Raw genomic sequence first — 15,101 nt, forward strand, 5'->3', positions numbered from 1 at the left:
AAAGTCCTGTGACTGTAACGGCTCATTCTGCTGCCAGCATTCTCTCTGCTCTTCTCTTCGGCGCTCTGCTGCGGCTCTCACACTACCATCGGATAAGGTACAGAGGGGCTGGGAAGGGGTCCTGGCCACACTGAGTCCTAGGCTTTCTCCCTCCCCTGCATGCAGGCTGTCACTTATGTCCAACCTTGCTCCGGGGTCACCTGTTCCTGTTTTGTTTCTAGCTGTCCCACTTTTGTGTGGGTTGGGGGGGGGTGATATGATATATTTTATTTATATTGCGCTCATACACAAGTACACATCCCCATCTCTGGCGACTGTGCTCTTGACGCTAAGGCACTTAACAATGTCTATTCAATCATCCACACTTGGATGGCTCATCATGGGCTTTGCCTCAATGAGATAATGGAGTTACTTATCCTTGGATCACATTCCAAATTGGCCAAACTTGACCCAGCCTACAAATCATTAATTATAGACGGCAACATCATTAAAGTATCTAACGTAACAAAAACTTTAGGCATTTATCTCGACGCAATTCTAACAAGACAAACCAATGCGGTAGCATATGCCTCGGCTCATACTTGTAAACTCATCACAGCCTGCAGACCCTTCCTGAACACGGAGAACTGCGTTATCCTAGCTAGAACACTAATCATGGGAAAGATAGACTATTGTAACGCTCTCTACCTAGGGACCAGTCAAAAAAACATTGACAAGTTACAAGTTACAAGTTACACAAAACAATGCCATCAGGGCGGCCCTCAACATCCCCAGAAGATCTCAGATATCAGACGCAACCTTCACTGGCTTCCAGTCCTGCAGCGAATATCGCTCAAAACCTTAGCCTTAACCTACAAGGCCCAGAACAACCTTGCACCAGCTTATCTGACTAGCCGCTTCTCGCAGCACGTCGCTATCAGACCGCTGAGATCAGCCTATGCCAACACACTCTATACCTATTTTTTTTAAAATTATTTTACTCAGATCAGAACCCACGTACCCACGTTCCACTCCTTCAAAACTAAATCCAAACCCTGGCTTCACAAGCTTGATGAGCCGACTACACTGTCACCTTAGGTGCCTACCTTTAACTACATTAGCACTTCTTACCCCTTCTACTTCGCTATGTTCTCTTCACCTCTCTTTCTCATTTGCACCCCCTTTTAAGTTTTTTTGCATCATCACTGTTAAGACTGTTCGCCTGGGGGAACACGTTATGCTTGCTTATAACCTTATTGTAACCACCTTCTTGTAACCACGCGCCCAGATGCCTCAGGGCAAGGTTGCGCGCTACAAATAAACAAATACAAAGTGTTTCAGAGCGCGACAAGGCAAAGGAGAGGAACAGGGGAAAACAAAACAAGGATCTCACTAGGCCCAGTAACATTGAGAACGTGCAAGTGCATGGGAAAGGGGGAAAGTGCATGGAAGGGGGAAAAGTGGAAAAGTGCGGGACAGAGGAGAAACTGATAAATAATAAATCAAATAAATAAGACGATAAACGGCGTTTGTGCAGCCAGTAAGTGGCAAGTGCTGGGTTTAGCAGACAGGGAACAGCTTATAAGTGCAGGAGGTGAGCGGGGTGGGTGACTGTATGGTTACAGATACAGACCTCAGTGGAAGGGGTGGCCCGGTGGCAGTGCAGGAGGGTGGCAGGGTGAGCAGGTACCTGGGCCTGAGGGAGGCCAGGTGCATAGCGCTGAGAGAGAGAGAAAACAGATAAGCAAGGGAGAAGGGGGGGCAAAGGCAGAAGCAAAGAGGAAGGTCTTGAGGTGCTTCCTGAACCGGAGATGGTTCTCATCGGTTAGCAGACATTTGGTCGAAAAAAATTTGTCGACCAGACAAATGGTCGAACCAATTTGGTCGAAATTTTTTATTTTTTTATTTTCACTCTTGGGTCCCCCCCCAAACCCCTTTTTTTTTTTAAAAAACAGAAACCCGAAAAATAAATATATAATTTAAAAAAAAAATTCGACCATTTGGTTTTCGACCAAATTGCGTCGACCAAATGTCATTCGACCAGTTTTAATTCGACCAAATGACTGGACACCTTCTCATCAAGTTTGATTGTTTCAGGTAGGCTGTTCCAAAGGGAGGCCCCCAGCTGAAGAAAGATCTACCCCAGCTCATTTCTTTGAAAAACGACAGACCCTGAGGGAGTTCGAGATAGAGGAGCGAAGAGCTCGAGAGGGAAGGTATTTACGGAAGGATAGCTGAAGGTATTTTGGACCCAGGCCTCAGAAAGCCTTGGGGACAATGCCAAGGGTTTTAAACGTTACCCTTGCACAGTGGTCGAAGTGTACGAATAGAAGTATTGGAACTATGTTCCCTGCTAGTCTGCCCCGCTCCCCACAAACCCCATGCCTGTGCCCCCTCCCACACACAATCCAAACCCCCAAACACACACACCTGCTATTTATGGGAATGTGCAGTGCAGTGCACTAAAGTGCAGGCTTCAACTTCTTCCTACACTATTATTTTATAACTTAACCATTCCAGAACTGTTTCTTTTTAAAACAAAAGTATAGGAACAGTGAAACTTAAAAATAAAAAGTATGGAGCACCTCTCCCGACCACTCCCGCCCACTTCGACCTCTGCCCTTGCATCCACTGGGAGCCAATGAAGAGATTTCAGAGCTGGAGAGATACGATTCCAGGGCTTGAGGCCAAGGACAAGTCTTGCAGAACTGTTCTGAATTAGTTGTAAAGGGTGGTTTGAAATGATTTTGTTCCTATGGGATGTTTCTGGCATGCCTGAAGACACAGGTCAATAAAAAGGGAAAATCTGTCCCAATCAGCATTTTTTTTCTTTATCTGGAGGGCTGGGCATGAAAATCGATGGTATGGTTAAATCTGTGCCTAGAAAATTGATTTTAACTGTGGCTTGGGGGTAGAGAATGGCTTCTTTATCAACACAGATGAGTTAGGTTAGTGTTACGCTCACCTGACTCCCTGACCTGAGGCGCTGGCCTGGTTCGCGCTGCTGTAACCTCTTCTAAGGTGATGCGCAGGGTTCGGAAGACGGACTGGACCGGGCCCCCAAATCTGGCTTGTCTGGCTCGCAGAAGTATCCTTCTTAGGGCCTGGAAGAACAAGCTCTCCATCCTGCTTCGGATGCAGGGGCGCGTTGGTATCCAGTTACTTCACTGGATTTTCGGATTGGTGAGAACCAAACTTGCTTGGCTTCCAGGTAAGTTTTTTTGATAAGAGGTTCCCCTTGTGTCCATGCATTAATGTACTAATGCTAGTGTCTTTTTCCCCATAGGGGCCGGGGTACGGAAAGCCGGGGAACAGGCACAGACCCGAGATGAGAGGTGAAATCCTTGTAGAAATCAGGTAAGTCTTTAATGAGCGTTTTTTGGTAATGTCTTTATATTCGCTCATTAACGCTGTCGTCTTTTTTCCCCCCTTAGGGGCCGGGGTCCGGAAATGCCAGGATGCGGCGCGGACCCGAAATGAAGAGGGAATGAATCAACAGGTAAGTCTTAACATGGAGATTTAGCTTTCCTTATTCCCCTTCTCTCTCTCTCACCTTTTGTTCTGGTCTTTTTCTCCCTAGGCGCTGGGGCGTGACTGCGAATCCGGATGATCGCTGCTGAACATGGAGGAGCCCTGTAAAGGTGAGTGGAATGCGGCGCAGCAGCAATCGACGCAATGAGCTTTTAAATTAAAGTCTTCCTTTTCAGGATTGTCGGCGAGATGTCTCCGGGATGCGGATTTAGCAGGTAAGGACTTTTCCTTCTTCTGTTCTCTTCTTCTCTTCCTTTGCAGGTGATCCAGGATGCTGGCAGGCGTGGCAGAAGTCAAGATGCAGGAGCAGACACGGTGAGCGTCCAGCTGCTAGATGCAGAACAACGCGAAGCACGTGTGGCTGTTCGGGTGGGGTTTAAATAGCCTTGGAAGAAGTTCCAGGTATGTATCCTTCCTCCAAACAGGTATGTATCCTTCCCCGACCACGCCCGGATGGTAAATTAGTCCCACAGGTAAAGTAGTTCCTTTCAGGCCTCAAGGAGGCCGGGATCCTGCAGCATGGTCTGCATCAGTTAAGTGCACCCAAGCATTCTCATAATGAGCCTGGCGCCTATGGCGCCAGGCCTGATGTCTTTTATGAGCCTGGCGCCATAGGTGCCAGGACACTGTCCAAAGGGCACCTATATGGGGTTGCTGGGTCCTTCCTTGGGGACTGGATGTCCGCTTTCGGGGACGCCGGGCTTGAACCGGCTCCCCGGGAGCGGGCATCATGACAGTTAGATAATCTGGCCCTAGATCTTTGGTCAATATTAGGCATACCTAATTACTGTTCTTTTGCTCCCGGTGTCCAAGAGTGCTGCTTGGCGACTATTGATCTTCACGGGTTGGTGAAATTGCGGGGTACTCACCCCTGGGGTATATATGGCCCAAGTGTCTGTCCCCAGTTGATCTTCCTCCTTCCGGAATAGTTCTGCCAGATATTCAGCGGCATGCTCGTATGCCTGGAAAGCTTGCTGAGCCTATCTGGTTAGGAGGGGAGCAATATATCTAGTCCCACTGCTAATCCAGGCATCTCTGTGACTGTTAAAGTTTTCTCTAGAATCAACTTTTCCGACATATTCTATGGACCCATACACGTTCTGCTTTTGTTTCACACTGTCCTGACTTTTTACAGTGCAGTTAAGCCTACAGCTTCACTCCAATGGCCTTTTGCTCACACGTTATGGGGCAACTGCCTAGTCCTTCAGGCTATCAGTAGTGGGAAACCGTTTCCCTTAGTCCTGTTACTTTGTTGCCTGTTAGGGTAACTTTTTCATTGCGCAATGCATCTTCCAATGCAGTGCAATGGGGTTTCTTTTTGTGTGATTTATTGGTTACCTAAGAAGTGCTAAAGGACAAACTGGTGGCAGCAAATACTATGACTGTATTTTGGGTTAGCCTCACTACGTTTACTGCGTTTGGCTACCCACTGTGGCTAGTGTCCTACAATGGCCGTGCCGCAAGGTTTTTGTTTGTACCATGGCCATCTTATGCATTTGCCTTCTTCCTGCCCTTTAAGGTCAGGAAAATACTTGTATGGTCATGCACTGGCCTGGGAAATACAAAGGTTTCGGGGCTAGACCATGTGTGGGAGGAGCCAGGCCATGCAAGGTCTGCTCCTAATCCACAACCTAGCTCCAGAAAGCCTGGTATGCACGCATGAGAGCCACAGTGGTCCCCGATTGGACCACTGCTGGTGTGCATGTGTGGTACAAACAAAGGTAATCTCCCATACCATATTATATCACTGAATAATTTGTTTGGAATTTATTTCACACACTTATTTTGGCAGTGCACATTTTCATACATCTAATGACAAAAACACCTATAACACAAATTGCATTAGATTTCTCATCATACTTCATATTCCTCAATCATGGGGCGCAATGTGGGATAACAAAAGATACAATATGTCCAAAACAGTGACTGTATGTACTCCAATCTAACACTGATAAAAAAAAAAAAAGTTTGCCCACAAAAATCATTTTAGCCTGTGTCACAGATCCAAACTGCATAGCTGGGGCTCAATTACTTGGCAGTCCTCTTATTGATGAATGAGATTTGTCATTAGCCTCGAGTTTCGGCCTTAGGTATTTTTACAGTAGACCCAGCCTTCTTCAGGGCGACAAAAGTCGTAGCATACATGGTCAGAACAATCCAGTGTGAGTAGGAAATAGAGCTCCTGTGTCGTCGCATAGAGTGTTACACTAGCATGCATATGAGTGTGCTAAAACAGTGCCAGGGCTGAGAAGGAGAACATGGTTCTATTTGTGTGCCAGGAAAATGGCCAATGCCTCCCTCCATATGTTTAGATGCTTCACAGGACTTATCATCCCTCCTTATGTGGCAACTCCAATGCCAAACTTCATTATCAAGTTTCAATAACATCTCGCAGGGTTAGTTCGTTGCAAATGGCCATCTAATTTAACTCTCCCCTATCTATTCGTGCAAGCAGGGCTTCTCGCCTGGTCCATTCAAAGGCAACTTCATTCATTCTATAGGGCCTAAGCGGCAGATCACGCTCGAAACCGGCATCTCAGAACGGCAGCAAGAGGGAAAAGTGGTGTACATGTGTGGGGCATATCTTGCCATTAGAGAAATGAGTCCAAGCACTCACCTAACTGTGGATAAGAAAAGTAGCCCTTTAGTTGTTCCAGCAGATCTGAAGGAGCCAAGTATCCTGAAAAGCCAAGTAGACGAATGACGATCCTGAGACGCACTTGACGAGGCCTGGCAACAGAATCCCGCTGCGGTCCAAAAAAAGCTGTGCTCAGCAAGTGATCTAAGAAGGCCTTCATTGGCACTGAACTCTCTGGAGCGGTCGGACCAACCATTCCTGACGTCTCCTGGTAACCATGCGAGACAGTTCGGAAGTGTCTCTGGGCCGTCCAATGGACTGACCAGCTCGAGATTGGGTTACCACGATAGGAGCGCCGTAGTTCTAAGTTTCGACCCAGGGCTTTTTGGGGGGGTGGGGGGGAACCAGCTTATCCGACAAGACACCCTTCTGCCAAATGTAGTCTTTCCAGCAGCCTTGGGTCCCGAGATAGCAGGCTGCGTAGACTGCGATAGCGGAATCCCCTTGCGTCGCCGTGCAAAAGTGACAGTCGCAAAAGAGTAATTTCCTGCGTCAATTCCAGTGCCCCAAGACGTGCTGTAGTGGTGTCTTCTGCATTCTTCGTCTGGAACAGAGTGCAGCAGCTCCTGGGCTGGGACCAGCCGGACCCATCTCTGTACCCGCAGCATCTGGGCATCTGTGAACCGAAAGGAATGGGGAAAACCTGCCTGTGGTGACCACCTCTGGACCTGCGAAACCTGGACCAAAACCAAAGTAAAGGCGGTGAGTAGTGCAGATACTTAACCGGTGCCGTGTTTCATCCAAAGCATTTTCTAACTTTGGGGCTAAGTTTGTAATATGTTGGCTTGGGTAGTACTTGCTAGCGAAAACCATCCGAAAGCTAGGAACAGTTTTGTTAGCAATAACCGATACCCACCTGACTTGAATCCTTCCTTACTTCTTCAGAACACTTGTCCTAACTTTGACCAGACTCCAAAAAGTATTACAACTTTGTGAACTACTCCATGTTACCTTGATTGGTGTGGCTTCAGCTCAGACGTAATCCCAGTTATCTAACAATGGTGGCTTCCTACAGATCTGTCCACCAGGCCAGAGTTTAGAAATCCATGTGATCAGCGACCCTCTCAAAATTATCAAATAAAAAAAGGCAGCAGAATCTTCTCCCATACCCATCTTCCGAAGGATACTCGGGGGAATGGCTGGTTGTTCCAGTCATCAAGGTCTATAAAGCAGCCAGCGTCTCTTGGTGCAGCCGTCACTCTACTAAAGCTCGGAATAAATCCTCCATCTTTGTTAGACCCACTGTTGATGGAGCTACTTGGTTTGGGTTTACTACCGTAGGGAAATTAACCTCTCCTTCGCCCCCGATTTTTGTGCATCTCCACTGGGCGAGCAGGCCCAGTCACAGTTGTTACTTGCATGTGCCATCCAGGATGGGCTGGAGGCAGAGAGTACTTTTGTAGAGTTTTCTTTATTATAGTCTTGTGCACGCTTCCATTTTACCGCTTAATGCCATTTAAAGTATCATATATTTGCCTGTCCTTTGGCCATCTTGTAATTTGACCTTTTTCCTCCCATCCATATACTGGTAAAGGCCTTTCCTGGGGATCCCTGCTTTCGCATGAAAAGTGGCGGACTGTGTGTATGACCAGGTGTGGGGGCTCAGTCTTTCTGGACCCAGTCCACATTTGTGCCAGTTTGTGTCTGTTGCTGGGCAGATGCAGTGGCCAGAGGCTGTCAGTTTGAATGGTGCAGATACTTGCCATTGGGACTTGGAGGCCAACTAGAACTCAGATCCTGGATAAAAAGAGGACCCCTGCAGCAATTTTTCAGATCATTGCTGAAGTCGAGCCCCTACGAAGGAGAGCAGCCCTCTGAAGACCCAGAACCTGTCATTGGAAGATCATCTGGAGCCCTTTTTTCACTTGCTCAGTGCTTTGCCCATTGGACAGCTACAGACAGCCAGTCCTGACCTCTGCTCAATGATCCAGCTGCTGGAAGCGCACGGAACAGTCCCCAAACCATCCTGTGGGTTAGCCAGATATCCTCCTGGGCTACTTCGCTGCAAAGGTCACTGTCAATAGTTGCACCTTGGGACTCTGCAAATTTCAGCTTATATAATAAGCATTTCAGGGATCCCCAACGTGGTTGCAGGGGGATAAAAAGAGGAAAATAAACAGAGTAAACTGTGGGAGCTTGCATAGCCATCTGTAACCCCCTCCAGCCATGGGTGTCAAGTCCTAACCCTCTCACTTCCCTGGCAGAGGCACGACACTATTTGGCTTCATCAAATTCCTTTCTACACAAAGGGAACAAGGTTTAGCAGTGGAACTCATACTGGACGTGTAATGCATGGGCACCTAGAAGGCACGTATACATTAATTTTTGTTGCCAACCAAAAGAAGTCATGACCAAATTAGGGCACAGATTGGTAATGATCCCGAAAGAGAAGTCCACATCGGTAAATCAGTCAAGAAAAAGCAAAGAAGTACACCAAGACTTTTGCCATTTTAGTGGGACCCAAAACAAAAAGAAATCACACTAAGCCAAATAAACAAAAAAGAAAAAGGAATTGCCCATGGTTTTCAGGTCTTTAGTGGCAGGGGAATTGTAAACACAAAGCTTATTGCTTCCCCGCCCCACCAAATGACGATATAAATATACGCCTTATGGCAAAATGAAAGCACTTATTTATGGACTATAAATGCATCGCAGCAGTACTAAAAGTGTTAAAACGTAAAAACGTTTTTGCTCAAGCTACTAACCTTACCTCCTGTATTGCCAAGCTTCAGTGAAAACACAGTTTACTAACAATAAATTCAACCTTCATCTGGTTACTTAAAGCCTTGCGGTCCTTCATGCGACCTAAAGCATAGCAATGGCTGTCCCTGAGAAAACATCCTTTGGCTGTGTTAATACAACATTTTAAAAAGTGTACAATGGAGAAAGACAATTCTGAAAAGGAAAGGATGGATAACATACCGCATTCATGAAGTCATCATTCTTGAAAAGAATTCTTAACAGGTGCCCCAGCATACACTCTGGATCAGCGCGGCCTATGAAGAGAGTGTGGGGTGGCAGAGAGAATTAGCCAGTTGTAGAGAGAAGGAAGAGATACGAGAGTCAGTAAAATAGAGCAGAGATGTGACAAAGTTAGAAGCGACAGATAACATAAGTGAAAGAAGATGGAAACAAGGGCAGGAGCGGAAGACTGATCAGAAAATGGTAGTGAATGAAGGAACACACCAGCAAGAATGAGCAAACAGTAGGAACAAATGTGAAAAAGCACAATCATCAGTGAACGAGAGAGCGATAACAATTAGAAGTCAGATAAGGAGGGTCAGAGGAACATAGAGGTGGTAATTAAGGGAAGAGGAACATAGGGGTTAGAGAAAAGAGAACAGTGAATCCAAAAACAATATAAACTGTACTCTACTACATAGGGACTCCAACATATTTTCAGAATGTCTACTCTGGATTCGAAATGGTCAAAATGATTGAATTTGAATGATTAATGATTGTTACTCCATGAACTCTAGGAAATGTTGCTCCCAGTGAGACTGCTGTTCAACTTTTTCTCAGATTAGTACATTAAGAGCTGATGATACTACTAGTAGTTCTTGTGTTTGTTTCTTGAGTAGAGAAAAACAAATTAATAGTCAGCTAACTCTGAAGGGACGAGGCAGATGAAGCTATGGAAACTATATGAGGAAAGGCCATAGGGGGCATTAACAGCGACCAAATCCCCTGGTCCAGATGGCTTTACGTCGGATTTCTACAAAACCTTCAGGTAAAGCCTAATCCCACATTTAGTACATCTTTTTAAAGGTTTTGGTGAGGTGGGAAGACTCCAACTATGGAGGAGGCAAAGGTGGTACTTTTGCCAAAGCCTGGTAAGGAGACCGACTGCAGCTCGTACAGACCGATCGCATTAATCAATACAGATGCAAAGTTATATGCAAAGATTTTAGCGACTCGGCTGGTCCAGCTCCTCCCAAAGCTTGTTAGTACGGATCAATCAGGTTTTATCCATAGTAGACAAACGGGCGATAACACAAGAAGGCTTGCGCACCTAATCTAAAAAGTGAATAAGAAGAGAATCCAGTCTCTACTCCTCACCTTGGATGCTGAAAAAGCGTTCAATTGGGTAGAATGGCAGTTTTTGTTTTACACCATGGAAAAAAATGGGGTTTTGGAAAAATGTAACTCAATGATCAGGGCGAACTAATCTAAACCGTCATTCCGATTAAAGATTAATGGGCAATTATCGGGGCCAATTAGTGCGATGAGAATGACAAAATAGGGTTGCCCGTTATCTCCACTATAATATGCAATCTATCTGGAACCACTGTTGGCCACAGTGAGAGCAATCTAGGAAATATCACAAATCCCTTTCGGGGGAAGGGAGCATAGGTGGCTGCTTTTGTTGACATGTTAACACTCTCAAATCCGGAACAGTCCCTTAACATACTGGATAAGGTGCTAAGCCAATTTGGGGCAGTGGCAGAATTAAAAATTAATATGCATAAATATGAGGTATTAAACTGGATTATTCCAATAGAAAATGAACAGGAACTTAGAGTGGCCCTTCTGTATCGTTCAGCAGACAATTCAATACAATATTTAGAAGTCAAAATCACTAACACTATGGACTCTTCGTTTACAGCCATCTTCACCCTTCCCCTTTTTAGAGAACATTAAGAAGATGTTACGCAAATCGGGCCCATTGACAATATCTTGGCTGGGACGTATTAATGTTTTGAAGATGGTCATTCTTCCAAAGCTGCTAGCTGCTGTATTACTTTATAACGCTCCCAACGACAGTGCCCAAATCTTTTTTTTCGTTCACTCCAAAGATATACACCGGCTGTTATTTGAAACCATTAAAAAAAACTAGAATATCAAGGCACCTGATGAGGATGATGCCAAAACAAAGGAGGGGACTGGGAGGGCATATCATCTAGCTGCACAGCTTAAAGTAATCAGGGACTGGTTAAAGGATGATCGCGATTAAGATCTGGAGGGGCATGGACAAAGCTGTAATCAGGGATCAACTGGAGGAGGTCCTTAGGAAGCCAAAGAGGGATAGAACACGGAACATGTACTGTAGTAAAATTGGGTCCTTGGTGGGTGATTCCTGGGATGAAATGGCAGATCGAGCAAAGGCCACCACCTTTCCATCACCGTGCACTCCAAATATTTGGGAATCACCAATTCTCGCTGGGTGTGGGGGCTCTGATTTTAGCAAATGGCAGAAGGGCGGATGCCATAGGTTATGGGACATGTTTAATGGGAATGAGATTGGATCCTTCCCTCAAAGCAAAATTAACTTTGGAGTGGAAGAAGGGGAAAGGTTTTGCTACACCCAAGTAAGACATTGACTACTAAATCCTAAAATTAGGACAGATGCCACAAGAGTTTTAATGCCCTGGGAGAAATTCCTCGCATCAAACACAGGGGACAAAAATCTGGTGGGGGAAATGTATGGTTTCATTAAAGAAGGAGAGGAGCATAGGTGGAGGCGATATATGGTGAAATGGGAAGACTCAGTGGGTCAGCCGATTGATGAGGAATACTGGTCACAATTGTGGGTGAATATACCCAAGCTCACTACGTCTATACAGACAGGAGATATGGGTTACGATGATGGGACCTCCAGGGGCACCTCACGCCTATGAAGCTCCATAAGATGTTTGATACCATTCCCATCACATGTTGGCGGCAGGGCGGAGCACAAGGCTTGTGGAGTCACATTTGGTGGGATTGTCCGTTGGTCTGCCCTTTTTGGTCTCAGGTTCAAAAAGCATCGATTGAGACACTGGGGTAAACGTAAAAGGAAATGTAGGACTATCTTGGGACTGGGAGGGGTCCTGGAGGAGTTACCATTTAAAGCCCAATGAATTGGTGGGAAAGGTTTGGAATTGTGTCGCGCTTGAGTGGCTAACCTACACAATGGAAGGGGACTACCAGGGTTTCTTAGCAGACTGGGACTTGGTAAGGACATTTCTCCAGAAGGACTACAGAAGAACCTGGTGCCCGAGGACAATGAGACTTTTGGGATTAGTATAATACCAGCATGTTTTTTCAAAAGACTTGTGAACAGAAGCTCTCGAATGGAGGACGGCTCAACAGAGGAGAGGAGAGGAGGCTAGTAAAGGGAGGTCATAATAGGGCACAAGTAAGGAGGAAGGGGGGGCGAGGGAGATGGAAGCAAAACAGTTTTAACACTGGATCCTGGTTGGGACAGGAGAGAGTTGGGGAAAGGGGAGGGGTGGGGCAGGGAAGAGGGGAGGGGAGTTTAAATATTTTTGTGTTCATGAAAATGCCAATAGAAATCTACATGGAAAGCTGTATGAGATGCTTGCATCATTGTGATCCACTATCCTCAAGTGATATTAGTCTTGGGCTTCCAGATCCTTAACACGTATATCTTCATAATCTTTACCAGGATGCCGGTCATCAAATGGATCAGGATCCCCTTTGCGATATTCTTCAGTTTCTTTCTCGATCAACTCGGACATTCTGGAGTATAGAAGGGAGAAGAAAGTACAAGTTACTCAGAGAAGTGACTGTCGCTGGTATTCCTTCGTCCCTCTTCTTACAGGCTCATGGGATCCTCTCAACGCAGTCCAGCATACCCAAATATTCTCTACTGCAAAACTATGATTAAACAGGCATTGGCAAAGCCAACCGTTTGGGCTTTTGTATCGGCATGGAATAGATATTTGCAAGCATTGGCTTTAATGAATGGTACTACCTGGCAATAACAGGACAATAGCTGGAAAAGGGGTGCGAGTACCTGGGAACAGGATGGCAGTGCCTGATAAATGACGCCATAATGCTTATACAAGAGCACAGAACAAATTAGCACTCAGTATCCAAACATAGCCCATGATCAGGCTAGCTGTATACATTTTTCCAGCCAACATGAAACCAAACCATACCATACCATACCATACCATATACAATCTCACCTCAACACCACATGCCATGCTCAGTGACCGGTTTGTCCGAACTGAAGTTGCCATCAGCACATCAAAGCACTCTTCTCTTTCTCCCGCTCATCTGACTAACAAACCCCACCACCCACCTCCTTGCATTGCAGATCAACGAGACAACAGTGCACGTTATCAGAACCTTTAACATATATATGTATGAGAGAATGAGAGGGAGAGGGAGAGGGAGAGGGAGAGGGAGAGGGGCAGAGGGAGAGGGAGAGGGGCAGAGGGAGAGGGGCAGAGGGAGAGGGGCAGAGGGAGAGGGGCAGAGGGAGAGGGGCAGAGGGAGAGGGGCAGAGGGAGAGGGGCAGAGGGAGAGGGGCAGAGGGAGAGGGGCAGAGGGAGAGGGGCAGAGGGAGAGGGGCAGAGGGAGAGGGGCAGAGGGAGAGGGGCAGAGGGAGAGGGGCAGAGGGAGAGGGGCAGAGGGAGAGGGGCAGAGGGAGAGGGGCAGAGGGAGAGGGGCAGAGGGAGAGGGGCAGAGGGAGAGGGGCAGAGGGAGAGGGGCAGAGGGAGAGGGGCAGAGGGAGAGGGGCAGAGGGAGAGGGGCAGAGGGAGAGGGGCAGAGGGAGAGGGGCAGAGGGAGAGGGGCAGAGGGAGAGGGGCAGAGGGAGAGAGGCAGAGGGAGAGGCAGAGGGAGAGGCAGAGGGAGAGGCAGAGGGAGAGGCAGAGGGAGAGGCAGAGGGAGAGGCAGAGGGAGAGACAGAGGGAGAGACAGAGGGAGAGACAGAGGGAGAGACAGAGGGAGAGACAGAGGGAGAGACAGAGGGAGAGACAGAGGGAGAGACAGAGGGAGAGACAGAGGGAGGAGAGGTAGGAGAGAGACTATTATTCAAACCAATCAAATTCACTGTATAAACCTATTGCATGCACGAAACATAAGCAAAGGTACAACTTCAGGTGCATGTAGAGCTCTACAGAAAAATCCATTGTGTACATACACTACTTAAAGCATGGACCACTGAACTACAATGCAAAGATCTTATGGCTGAAAAGAGCTGGCTTAGGTTTAGCCAGTTTGCAATTTTGACGTCACTTGCACCATATTTCGTCTGAAAAATCATAAAAAGGTGTTTCATGATTCATTTTGAATGATTCCTTTAACAGGTCTAGGGTCATACAGCACGTACACAAAATTAGCACAGAGCTACAAGAACTAATAAGTATGGATGATTAAGGTTAAAGAAGCACTTAGTAACACTAATGTTACTGAGTTCCGGCATATATTGTTTATTGAACTCTGGGAATATATTTTTTGTAAATGTACATACACCATTATAAGGGGAAGGGAGGAAATCCATAGAAACAAACAATTGCACATAACAGTTGAACAATCTGGTTTGGTAGTGATTGGCACAAAACACCAAGAGCCAGCTGTGACTCTGTAGATGAGGACAAGTGTTAGGTAAATATTTGGGGTAGTACCCTTCGGGTGCACTACAACAACCTCAGCCTCTTAGCAATAGGGACCTGTTAGGGAGAATTCTTAAAAACGTGCTAATTCCATTCACCTTAGAGACCCCCAGCAACTTTGCTGGATTTTGGGACTTGATTTTTTTTACTTGGAGAGAGTGTGACCCTTTTTCCCCCATTCTCTCATGTATTTGATGTGTGTTTTACTCTTGTGTTCTTTGATTATGGGGTTTTAGACAACTCTATAGGCATTATCTTTTCATATGTGTCACACAGCACCCTAAGTGCAGTGACACAGGGAAGCCTTAGAGGCTCTCCCAATGTTTAAATGCCTTCTCTAGGATAAACTACAGTTTCCCAGAGAAAGTAAAGTGAAATTGACTTTACTAGTCTTTTTAAATTCCTAGACCCGGCACACCGTGTCTTACAACAGAGTGCTGGAGGGGTTACCTAGTATCCCGTGTCTAGATACTCATGTAGCAGTCAAATGCTACCATTTCCTCTTAGAATGGCTGGTGTCAGTGGTTGAACTACCATGATTTTTCCTGACCGTGAACTATTCGTAGCTCCGGTAGCTAAAAATTGCAGGAGCCATGTTTTTCAAA

General features: G+C 46.3%; 1 protein-coding gene across 3 annotated transcripts in view; it reads right to left on the minus strand.

The window, feature by feature from the left end:
- DCAF1 (DDB1 and CUL4 associated factor 1) overlaps nt 1–15,101 on the minus strand; it is a 1,932,496-nt gene that overhangs the window by 1,801,402 nt on the left and 115,993 nt on the right. For all 3 annotated transcript variants that reach the window (XM_069644104.1, XM_069644105.1, XM_069644103.1), the window contains exons 3-4: nt 12,534–12,610; nt 9,071–9,144 (exon numbers count right to left, since the gene is read on the minus strand). In XM_069644104.1, coding sequence (XP_069500205.1) covers nt 9,071–9,144; nt 12,534–12,610 — 151 coding nt within the window. The remainder of the gene's footprint in view (nt 1–9,070; nt 9,145–12,533; nt 12,611–15,101) is intronic.

The sequence above is a fragment of the Ambystoma mexicanum genome, chromosome 2p (genome assembly GCF_040938575.1).
Source record: "Ambystoma mexicanum isolate Mex_15411 chromosome 2p, UKY_AmexF1_1, whole genome shotgun sequence".
In the NCBI taxonomy this organism is placed as follows: domain Eukaryota; kingdom Metazoa; phylum Chordata; class Amphibia; order Caudata; family Ambystomatidae; genus Ambystoma; species Ambystoma mexicanum.